This window comes from Odontesthes bonariensis, chromosome 24 (genome assembly GCF_027942865.1).
Source record: "Odontesthes bonariensis isolate fOdoBon6 chromosome 24, fOdoBon6.hap1, whole genome shotgun sequence".
Lineage (NCBI taxonomy): Eukaryota > Metazoa > Chordata > Actinopteri > Atheriniformes > Atherinopsidae > Odontesthes > Odontesthes bonariensis.
In genome coordinates this window covers 805,952-818,025 of record NC_134529.1, presented here as the reverse complement: position 1 = coordinate 818,025, position 12,074 = coordinate 805,952, and the positions used below count along the sequence as shown (strand labels likewise).

At 44.8% G+C, this 12,074-nt stretch overlaps 1 protein-coding gene across 1 annotated transcript; it reads right to left on the bottom strand.

The window, feature by feature from the left end:
* Positions 1–325: 325 nt before the first annotated feature.
* On the bottom strand, positions 326–11,607 carry LOC142374848 (C-1-tetrahydrofolate synthase, cytoplasmic-like). The gene is made up of 10 exons (XM_075458690.1): positions 11,529–11,607; positions 7,692–7,794; positions 7,350–7,434; positions 4,585–4,644; positions 3,494–3,547; positions 3,272–3,408; positions 2,691–2,791; positions 1,229–1,477; positions 1,021–1,148; positions 326–666 (listed from the first exon to the last, which is right to left on the bottom strand). Exons 2-10 carry the CDS (start codon positions 7,790–7,792, stop codon positions 616–618), a joined length of 966 nt encoding a protein of 321 aa, XP_075314805.1. The 5' UTR covers positions 7,793–7,794; positions 11,529–11,607; the 3' UTR covers positions 326–615.
* Positions 11,608–12,074: the final 467 nt, after the last annotated feature.

Sequence of the window (12,074 nt, the reverse complement as noted above, 5' to 3'; positions counted from 1 at the left end):
CCTCCTCTTCTCTTCTCTTCTCTTCTTCTCTTCTTCTCTTTCTCTTCTCTTCTTCTCTTCTCTTCTTCTCTTCTCTTCTTCTCTTCTCTTCTTCTCTTCTCTTCTTCTCTTCTCTTCTCTTCTCTTCTTCTTCTTCTCTTCTCTTCTTCTTCTCTTCTCTTCTCTTCTTCTTCTCTTCTCTTCTCTTCTCTTCTTCTCTTTCTAAACTGGGCCCCTGATGGCTTCTTTGCTCTTTCACCATGATGACTCCACATTATTACCTTTGCATTCACCCGTCCATCAACCGGAGTCACGTGACGTAAACAAACTCACGTAGATGACTGCACAGATTTATATTTTATTTATTTTTTACACTTTTCACATAATTAATTACATATATATATGTGACTATGTTCATTTTAGGAATGAAACACAGTTTATTTGGACTGGCAGCAGCTGGTGCTGTGGCCTGTTTCAGCCGGTTTCCCTCACACAGAGGGCACCCTGGGCACCCTGGGCACCCTGGGCGGGCGCCCACGTTGCCCACAGCAGAATCCGGCCCTGGAACTGTGAGGCGCGATCCTGCCGCCACGGTAACCATGACGACTCATTAAAAACACAGGAAACAGCTCAGCTTCACCTGCGATGGTTCCTCAGCAGGAAGCGCTGAGCGCTCTGCACCGTGTTCTGAAACGCAGCCGAGAAAAACGTCACCAGCAGAACCTCCCAGAACCGGTTCTGGGGTTCATCAGAACCTCCCAGAACCGGTTCTGGTTCATCAGAACCTCCCAGAACCCGTTCTGAGGTTTATTAGAACCTCCCAGAACCCGTTCTGTAGTTCATCAGAACCTCCCAGAACCGGTTCTGGTTCATCAGAACCTCCCAGAACCGGTTCTGTAGTTCATCAGAACCTCCCAGAACCCGTTCTGGTTCATCAGAACCTCCCAGAACCGGTTGAATCACAGAATGGGTTTTGTGAGGTTCTGATGAACAGGGTCATAATAATAATAATAATAAAAGAAGAAGAAGAAGAACTCAGACCTCCATCAGCATGGCCACCGTCATCGGCCCCACCCCTCCTGGAACAGGTGTGATGAATCCCGCTCTCTGATTGGTTGAGTCGTAGTGGACGTCTCCGACCACCCGTTTGCCGCTGGCCTTCGTCTCGTCTGTCAGAGGTCAGAGGTCAGAGGTCAGAGGTCAGCAGACTCAGAGCTGATTGACAGATGAACGTATTGATCTGTTGGACCTGGGACGTGATTGATCCCGCAGTCGATGACCACGGCGCCCGGCTTCACCCACTCTCCTCGCACCATCTCCGCTCGGCCCGCCCCCACCACCAGGATGTCGGCCCGGCCCACCTGCTCAGGTAGGTTGGGCGTCTTTGAGTGGCAGGTGGTCACGGTGGCGTGGTTCCACAGCAGCAGGTCGTGCATCGGAGCGCCGACGATCTTACTGCGACCGACGACCACGGCGTGCCTCCCCGCCACCGACACACCTGCGGAGCAGGACCAATCAGAACCCACCAATCAGAACCCACCAATCAGAACCCACCAATCAGAACCCACCAATCAGAACCCACCAATCAGAACCCACCAATCAGAACATACCAATCAGAACCCACCAATCAGAACCCACCAATCAGAACCCACCAATCAGAACATACCAATCAGAACCCACCAATCAGAACCCACCAATCAGAACCAGAGTCTGATGGCTATCATATATTCACTGATCTTGATATGTCCTTTGATTTTCTAGCTAGCAATTTAAGAGCATAACAGTTGTGGTAAGAGCTTTACGCTTATGTAATATACATATAATTACACATATTCAAAGCTATTGAAATGACACTAAACTTTAGGATTCATGAATATACAAACAAATGAGAACCATTACATCTTTGTAAATATTAACCAAATCGAAGCTTAAGACCTTCGACCTTTTTAGACTGGCGTTCCAACTCTGATTAGGGCCACTATATTGTATTATATTATATATATATTATTATATTATAAATAAAGTTTGATTGATTGATTGATGGTTGCTGAGCACCACCCGGGTGAGAAGTCGTGTTTTCAGTGAAGAAGAAAACAAGACTCTGACTCTGGAACAGTTCCAAACGTCAGATGGACGTTAGGAGGCCGATTAGCTGAATTATCTGAGAGTCATCCACCAATCAGAGGGCGGATGGTTCCACCTCCACCTTCTCCAGCCTGCATCTCTGAACTGAACTCCCTTTAGATGAAACTCCACAAATAAACAGCGCCGCCCTGCTGGCAGCAGCTCTAAACAGACAAACTTTTTATCTCTTCTTCAGATTTTCTACTGAGCAAAAAACACAGATTTCTGAAACATGTCTGGTCTGGTTGCTGCTAGAAGGACTTCTGCTGGGAACTGAGCTTCCCAAGTAATGCCTGGAATAAGACCCGAATAAAGATGAGCTGAAGAGGAGACGTCTTGGATGCAGAGCAGGAACAAAATGGAGACAAAGGAGGAGGAAGTTTAAACCATTTCTTCCCCTGATCATCATGGGAAATGTGAGACCTCTGAAGGTTTCTACCACACCTTCCTCTCTGCTGCACTTCAGCTGGTTTATGTTTTATTCTGTTATCTGGAACAGCTGATCTTTGATAATAACTAATGCTGCAGGGACATAATTTAAGTTCAGGGAATAATAAAGTTTAATTGAACTGTTCTCGGTGTCTCACCTGTCTGTCTGATGAGCTCCATGCAGCCGTTTGGGGTGCAGGGGATGAAACAGTTGTTCAGATCACCTCGAGACAGCTTTCCTGCATTAATACAACTCAGACTGCACACACACACACACACACACACACACACACACACACACACACACACACAGTCGGTCTTAAAGCTGCGGATGAAGATAGGTTAGGGTTAGGATTGGGGTTAATGGTTGGGGTTAAGGGTTAAGGGTTAAGGGTTAAGGGTTGGGGTTAACGGTTGGGGTTGGGGTTAAGGGTTAAGGGTTGGGGTTAATGGTTGGGATTGGGGTTAAGGGTTAAGGGTTAAGGGTTAAGGGTTGGGGTTGGGGTTAGGATTGGGGTTAAGGCTTAAGGGTTAAGGGTTAAGGGTTAAGGGTTAAGGGTTGGGGTTGGGGTTGGGGTTAGGATTGGGGTTAAGGGTTAAGGGTTAAGGGTTAAGGGTTAAGGGTTAAGGGTTAAGGGTTGGGGTTGGGGTTGGGGTTAAGGTTGGGGTTAAGGGTTAGGGTTGGGTTAGGGTCTAACTCCTGAGTGAAGAAACAGGAAAGCCCTCGGGCAGCACTGACCCGTCCACATCCTTTTCTGGAGATACGGCGTTGGTGACGAGCTCGGTGTCCATGTGGTTGACGGAGTCCAGAGGCAGCTGGACGATCAGGCCGTGCACGGACGGGTTCTCATTGACCGACATGATGCTCTGCAGCACCTGCAGCACGACAGGAAACAGGAAGTGGTCAGACCTGCGGCGCCGCTGGGCGTCGGTCAGAGATGATGGACAGTTTGAGTCCCACCTCGTCCTGGGTCGTCGTGCTCGGCAGCCGCACGTGTTTGGCGTCAATTCCGATCTGCAGACAAGAAGCGGAGGTGACTGAGCGGTTTGGGGCCCAAATATTATCACTAATGTTCTTTTTTTAGAGAATTAAAACTGTGGAAATGGTATCAAATCCAGTTCTGGTTCTGCTGGGTCGCAGCAACATAGAAGAACAGATTTGTGAAACTGGAGTGAGATTTTAAGGACTTTGGACCATTCTTCGTCTCCTGGAGGTTTTTTTGTCCCATTTTTGGACTGATGAAAGTTGTTCTTTCTGTGCTGAATCCTGGTGAAACAGTGTTCGGTTCAGACGTCCCGACCGGTCTCTGACCCGATCTTTATCAGCCGAGGGACAGTAACAAACCTGATGTGATGAACCATCACATCATGGACGCCAGGACACCGTAGGAAAGAGAAGTGGAAGAGGAGCTGCACTTGGAGGCAGCCATAGAAAATGGTTGTGGACAGTGGACGGGGGGGGGGGCTATCCAACTGGTGAGACTTACAAAACATATACAGCTGAATATCATCAGCTTAGAAATGATTAGAAATGTTACAAAAAAAGACAGAATTATGCTGGCTAAAGGAATAATGTGGAAAGTTAATAAACATGGACCCAGTACTGAACCTTGTGGAACGCCACGGATTAAAGATGTAAGAGGAGAACTTGGAAGAGGAACAGGAAGAAAGCCGAAGCCTCAGCTTTAAATGTTTTATGGTCAACTGTGTGAAAGACTCATCTAAGACCAAGTCAAACAATTACAGAACAAATATCTAACCCGAACCCTCTGTCATGGACCTCCAATAGATCAGTCTCAGAGGAGTTCTTCTCTTGTTCATCTCCATCTTCAATGAATATTACATTCAGTTTTTCCTGTCTCGGTCTGAAATAACCAATAGGAAGGAGGCGGTGGTGATGTTTGTAAATATTTGTAAATATGTAAATATGACAGACGAGGTACTCAGTGCAGTTTTATCAGGTTGTCGGAGACTAATTTCAGATGGATAAATATGACACTGGAGGCTCAGAGGAGTCAGATAAACAACATCTGGAACAGATGTGAATCTCACCTCAGCTGCAGCCTTCAGTTTGGTGCTGATGTACAGGTTGGAGTCGTCTCTGTCTCCCACCTGAAACACACACCTTAGATCATAAGGAGCCCAAACTTCAGCAAGTCGTCCGATTAAAACAATCGAGCAGGTCGTTTGTTTATGTCCTTAAAAACGATCCATAACCACAACTGACTGTAAAGGAGTAAGAACTAAAGAAGGAAAGAAAATAAATATATTCCAGTTAAAATAACAAATGTGACAAAGTAAATTAAACTTCAGTGAATAAGGAATCAAATTAAAGGAGAAAAACTCATTTATTTTACATTAAATACGATTATTTTGGGATAAATAATTCTTTATTTCATTTCAGTGGCATTTGGGCTTAAAGGCTTCAGCTGACCGGCTGATAACGATTTATCTTAGATAACTGAACCCTAACTTTCTAACCCTAACTAACCCTTTCTAACCCTAACTAACCCTAACTTTCTAACCCTTTCTAACCCTTTCTAACCCTTTCTAACCCTTTCTAACCCTTTCCAACCCTAACTTTCTAACCCTTTCTAACCCTAACTAACCCTAACTTTCTTACCCTAACTTTCTAACCCTTTCTAACCCTTTCTAACCCTAACAACCCTAACTTTCTAACCCTTTCTAACCCTAACTAACCCTAACTTTCTAACCCTAACTTACCCTAACTAACCCTAACTTTCTAACCCTTTCTAACCCTAACCAACCCTAACTTTCTAACCCTTTCTAACCCTAACTAACCCTAACTTTCTAACCCTAACTTACCCTTTCTAGCTCTAACTTTCTAACCCTTTTTAACCCTTTCTAACCCTAACTAACCCTAACTTTCTAACCCTTTCTAACCCTAACTAACCCTAACTTTCTAACCCTAACTTACCCTTTCTAGCTCTAACTTTCTAACCCTTTTTAACCCTTTCTAACCCTAACTAACCCTAACTTTCTAACCCTTTCTATCCCTAACTTACCCTAACTTTCTAACCCTAACTTACCCTAACTAACCCTAACTTACCCTAACTAACCCTAACTAACCCTAACTTTCTAACCCTAACTTTCTAACCCTTTCTAACCCTTTCTAACCCTTTCCAGCCCTAACTTTCTAACCCTTTCTAACCCTAACTAACCCTAACTTTCTAACCCTTTCTAACCCTAACTTACCCTAACTTTCAAACCCTAACTTACCCTAACTAACCCTAACTTTCTTACCCTAACTTTCTAACCCTAACTAACCCTAACTTTCTAACCCTTTCTAACCCTAACTAACCCTAACTTTCTAACCCTTTCTAACCCTAACTAACCCTAACTTTCTAACCCTTTCTAACCCTAACTTTTTAACCCTTTCTAACCCTAACTAACCCTAACTTTCTAACCCTAACTTACCCTAACTAACCCTAACTTTCTTACCCTAACTTTCTAACCCTAACTAACCCTAACTTTCTAACCCTTTCTAACCCTAACTAACCCTAACTTTCTAACCCTAACTTACCCTAACTAACCCTAACTTTCTTACCCTAACTTTCTTACCCTAACTTACCCTAACTTTCTAACCCTAACTTACCCTAACTAACCCTAACTTTCTTACCCTAACTTTCTTACCCTAACTTTCTAACCCTAACTTTCTAACCCTAACTTTCTTACCCTAACTTTCTTACCCTAACTTTCTAACCCTAACTTTCTAACCCTAACTTTCTTACCCTAACTAACCCTAACTTTCTAACCCTAACTTACCCTAACTAACCCTAACTTTCTTACCCTAACTTTCTTACCCTAACTTTCTTACCCTAACTAACCCTAACTTTCTAACCCTAACTTATCTATGGCTGATAACGACACGTCTCTGATGATTAGTTAATCATTTACTAACAGCTCAGTTATAAACCTTATTTTTACCAAACAGAGAGCTGTAAATGCTCAGTTAAAAGATCAGACAGGTGAGAGTCAGACAGGTGAGAGACAGACAGGTGAGAGACAGACAGGTGAGAGACAGACAGGTGAGAGACAGACAGGTGAGAGTCAGACAGGTGAGAGACAGACAGGTGAGAGACAGACAGGTGAGAGACAGACAGGTGAGAGTCAGACAGGTGAGAGACAGACAGGTGAGAGACAGACAGGTGAGAGTCAGACAGGTGAGAGACAGACAGGTGAGAGACAGACAGGTGAGAGACAGACAGGTGAGAGACAGACAGGTGAGAGTCAGACAGGTGAGAGACAGACAGGTGAGAGACAGACAGGTGAGAGTCAGACAGGTGAGAGACAGACAGGTGAGAGACAGACAGGTGAGAGACAGACAGGTGAGAGACAGACAGGTGAGAGTCAGACAGGTGAGAGACAGACAGGTGAGAGTCAGACAGGTGAGAGACAGACAGGTGAAATCAGGCAGGGTTAGAACAGGAGCTGAGGCCACCATCAGTCTCTCCAGCAGGTTAATGATCGACGTGACCTCGTTTGTGTGACTGGGACAGAAATCTGCCTCCACAGGTGCATCTCTGATCTTTGACTGAACCTGTGCAGGTTTAGGACTGTCTGACTGGTCCTGATCCAGCCGGTCCTGGTCTGGAGAGTCGAAGGTTTAACGTTCCTGAGAACAGGATCAGGACAGGACCTGTCCAGGTGTACCCCGCCTCTCACCCAGTGACACCTGGGATAGGCTCCAGCCCCCCTGCAACCCTACATTGGATTAAGCGAGTATAGAAAATGGATGGATGGGTGTTGGGTTTTACCAGCTGATCAGGAAACCAGCTCCCATGGTTCTGACTCACCTGCAGAACCACCAGACTGGGTCTGAATCCAGAAAACTCGTTATTCATTTTCTCCACCTCCTTCTTCAGCCTCTCCCTCACCAACCTGCACACAAGGAACCAGGATCAGCAGTCAAACATGGACCAAATGGATCAATAAAATGGGATAAAATGGGACCAGCTGGACCAACTGGATCCAGCTGGATTAAATTGGGCCAACGGAGCCAAATTGTACCAAAAGGGACTAGATTGATCTAAATAGGACCAACAGCACAAAATGGACCAGATGGGACCAACTGGGACAAACTGGAACAAACTGGAATCTACTGGGACCAGCTGGTCCCAGTTGGGACGGTGACCTACTTGGACGTCTTGTTTCCAGAGATGACTGTTGCTATGGAGCGTCGACTTCCTCGGCAACCGGAGGCACCGAGGCGAAGCGAGTGGGCGGCCAAGGACAACATGACTGTGGGGGAGAGAGAGAAAGTCACGTGACCCACACATGATGTGCAGTCTCACCTTTAGTTATTTCACATCGATACGAACTTCACTTTCACTTTGCCCGATCATTATTGGCAACAAGTTTTACGGCTGGTTCACTCCTCTTCAATCTGTGCGAGGCTCGGCCTTCTACAGCGTAAAGTTGTGCACAAAGTTCATTACACTAATTTGAGGCTTTCTCGGATTTACCCCAATATAACCGATTCCTGTAATAGGTGCAAACAATCCCCAGCCCACCATTCCCATATGTTCTGGTTTTGTCCCAGGCTCGCCACATTTTGGTCTGAAATCTTTAAAACTCTTAGCACGGCTTATAACACTGTTTCTCCGGATCCCCTCTCGGCCCTGTTTGGTTCCCCCCTGCAGCCTCTGGCATCTAAAGTTATGCAAATTGTTCTTGCTTTTGCCACTTTGCTGGCAGGCGACTCGTACTTCTCAGTTGGAAACACCCTCAGCCTCCGTCTCACAGCAGGTGGGTGAAAGAGGGGCTGCTGTCCATTAAACTGGAAAAGCTCAGATTTTCCCTCGATGCTTCCTCAGGTCCTTTTGAAAAGACTTGGAGACTTCTCTTAAACTATATTGAATCTTTGACATCTCTGCCTGACTGAGCCCCCCCATATATTTATTTATATTTTATTTATTTTCTTCTTTCATTGTTTTTTTTATTTTTTATTTTCATTTTCTTTAACATTTTTATTTAAATTTACTAGTTTACTTAGTCATTTTCCATATTCATGTGTTTGTATGTGTTTTGTACTGTTTATATGTTGATAATCTGCTGCGTGGGACTGTGGGAGGGCTAAAGAACTGGGAAAATGATAGAGTGGAAGGCTTTTCTGTTGTGCTGTACTGCTACATCTCTACCTGTGAAATTGCTTCCAACAAAGAAAGTCTATAAAAAAAGAAGTATTGAGACAGCTGAGTCCTGCAGATGTTCTGGTTTTCAGTCTGTTTCTGGGACAGTTCCACTGATCTCGGTCCAGTTTGGTGTCATTACAGAACTCGTCGTGTCCTCGGTACAAACAAAACAAACCAGCTCAGCAGCTCAGAACCTGAGCGTCCACCATCAGACTCTACAGTCCCACAGTCACAGCTCTGTCCGGGTCAAACAGAGCTCAGTGAGGCCAGTTTGGCCTCAGCAGCTGGTTCTGTGTGCACTCGGTTTGGTCTCACTGACCTGCAGACAGATCCTGAGTAAAGTGCACGTCACATGGAGTCACACAACTCAAATCTGGATCTTCCAATGTTGCTGTATTCGCACATTCCAAAGAAAACAGAAACACATTACGACTCCATGTCTGGGAAATATGATCGAGGTCTGGCAGGATGTTAGAAATTATTTCAAGGAAGCAAACAGTTTATCCCCATTCAGCCCGGTATGTAAGCAGCAGTTTGTTCCAGGAGGGGCAGACGGAACATTTAAACTGTGGTCAGCTTTGGGCCTTAAAAGAATTGGTGACCTTTACTCACCAAATTCCGATACATTTTTATCATTTGGAGAGTTACAAACCAAGTTCAAGCTTAACAAAAAGCACTATTTTAAATTTCTTCAACTGAGAAGTTTTGTTAAAGCAAATCAGAGTAATCTTAACAAGCCTCCCCTCACATTACTTGAGAAACTACTGACTCAAGAAGGGGCATAATCTGGGATTTCTATAATGTATTGACTTCTAAATCACCAGAGAACTCAAGCAATAAGCTTACGATCTGTCATCAACTATCACTGACCAACACGGGGAAAGGGCCTGCACAAAAATCCATACAATGTCCATAAATAGATTGATACAAGTTAAATGGCTGATGCGAGTTTCTGCACTTGAATAATTTAAACAATAACACTCCAGATGTGTGTGTAAAGTCCGTTCTAAGGGGACTTTAACACTCTGCATGTGGGAATGTGGACAAATGAAGGAGGTGAAGGACAAATCCCATGGGATGCAAAGTCATTGCTGTTGGCTTTATACCTGAAAAACATCATTTTAGTAAAACAGAACGCACCTTAATAGATAAAAGTTTATCATCTGCATAGAAATGTATAGCTCCAGCCTGGAGAAATGTTCACAGAGCGAGCACCCCCCAATGGTTAAGCCAGCTGCTGAGGGCGTGGGGTCCTTTCAGTCACTTTATTCAGCATCAGACCTGACAGAACCTGGGGTTCACTAACTTAATTAGACATGTATTACAATATCGAGTCTACCGGTAAAGCCCAGATAACCTGAGTTACAGAAGCGATGTTTGTGGGGATGATTTTTATCATTTATTTACTTATTTTTCTTTCTTTCAGTTCTTCTGCTGGTTAGATCACCTTCACCTTGTTCTTGTCCCCGGACGAGTAGAGAGGGAAGGCGAATTAAACAGTGGAAAGCGTGTTCAGTTTGTTGTATGTTTCTATTTTTCACTGTGGAAAAAAAAGTGCACGTCGCCAAAAACAAACTGAAGATAAAGGAAATCTTTATCCTCAGCTGATGTAAACAGTTACAGATACAAAGATTCAGCCGACTCAGCTGCTTTGGATCTCCTCTTCTTCTGTTTTTATCTGGTTTATTATAAAGCAGCAGAGAACCAAAGTAGGTGAGCAGAAAGAGTAAAACTGTGTTGATGAGCAGCTGACAGAGCAGGCCGCCGTCATTTCTCCGCTTTTAGACACAAACGCTAAAGTCTGGAGGTTAAAGAACGCAGCAGAGTGGGTTTTAAAGCTGATTCCCTTCATATTTTATCTGCTGAGGAGGAATTCAACGACTTCTGAATGCTCACTGAACTCAGAAATGATTGAAAATGAATCCAGTTTCTGCTCCAACTGCAGCTGTTAACAAACAGCAGCAGCAGAAGAAGAAGAAGAAGGTCTGGGACAGGGTGACAGCAGCAAACAGCAGAAGAAGAAGGTCTGGGACAGGGTGACAGCAGCAAACAGCAGAAGAAGAAGGTCTGGGACAGGGTGACAGCAGCAAACAGCAGCAGAAGAAGGTCTGGGACAGGGTGACAGCAGCAAACAGCAGAAGAAGAAGGTCTGGGACAGGGTGACAGCAGCAAACAGCAGAAGAAGAAGGTCTGGGACAGGGTGACAGCAGCAAACAGCAGCAGAAGAAGAAGAAGAAGAAGGTCTGGGACAGGGTGACAGCAGCAAACAGCAGAAGAAGAAGGTCTGGGACAGGGTGACAGCAGCAAACAGCAGCAGAAGAAGAAGAAGAAGAAGGTCTGGGACAGGGTGACAGCAGCAAAGAGCAGAAGAAGAAGGTCTGGGACAGGGTGACAGCAGCAAACAGCAGAAGAAGAAGGTCTGGGACAGGGTGACAGCAGCAAAGAGCAGAAGAAGAAGGTCTGGGACAGGGTGACAGCAGCAAACAGCAGAAGAAGAAGGTCTGGGACAGGGTGACAGCAGCAAAGAGCAGAAGAAGAAGGTCTGGGACAGGGTGACAGCAGCAAACAGCAGAAGAAGAAGGTCTGGGACAGGGTGACAGCAGCAAAGAGCAGAAGAAGAAGGTCTGGGACAGGGTGACAGCAGCAAACAGCAGCAGAAGAAGGTCTGGGACAGGGTGACAGCAGCAAACAGCAGAAGAAGAAGGTCTGGGACAGGGTGACAGCAGCAAACAGCAGCAGAAGAAGGTCTGGGACAGGGTGACAGCAGCAAACAGCAGAAGAAGAAGGTCTGGGACAGGGTGACAGCAGCAAACAGCAGAAGAAGAAGGTTAAGAAGCTTACCTGACAGCCAGCAGAACAGCAGTCTCCAGATGTTTCCCACTCGGTGCTTAAGCCTCTGTGGGTGTTTCTGCTGTATGGAAGCTCAGCAGTGACAAAAATAAAACCGGCCTGTGGCAGCTGTAACTGTTCACATGAATGAGTTTAATGGAGTTCTGACTGGATCAGAGCAAAAACCTGAAGCAAAAGCACGACAGGACGGGAATAAAAAGGATATTTAAATAAAATGTATCATTTATTTATTTATTTCTGCTTTTATTCATTTGTTTGAAGCAAAAAATGTCCAAAGAGAAACTCTGAGAGCTTCAGGAAGAACTGCTGATCAGGTTTTTAAAGGTTGCAGGAAGGTCTGGATTTTCCTTTTAAATGGAAATAAATCACATGACTTCTTCACAGAATTAAGTTCTGGCAGTTATTGATCCACATGTGTTGGTTTGCAGCTTCTTTTTAATTCACATTTAATGAACAAACATCAGAGGATCTGTGTGCTTGTGTATTTTTTCATTATTTAGATTTTTATTTTATTTTTTATTTTTCGTATTTTCTCAG

Bases quoted from the DNA above. Each gene is read 5' to 3' on its own strand.
- LOC142374848 (XM_075458690.1), bottom strand. From the start codon at position 7,792: ATGTTGTCCTTGGCCGCCCACTCGCTTCGCCTCGGTGCCTCCGGTTGC. The intron at 7,435-7,691 runs GTAGGTCACCGT...CCTTGTGTGCAG, and splicing joins TCTGGAAACAAGACGTCCAA to GTTGGTGAGGGAGAGGCTGA. The intron at 667-1,020 runs GTCTGAGTTCTT...GCTGCGTTTCAG, and splicing joins CGGTGGCCATGCTGATGGAG to AACACGGTGCAGAGCGCTCA.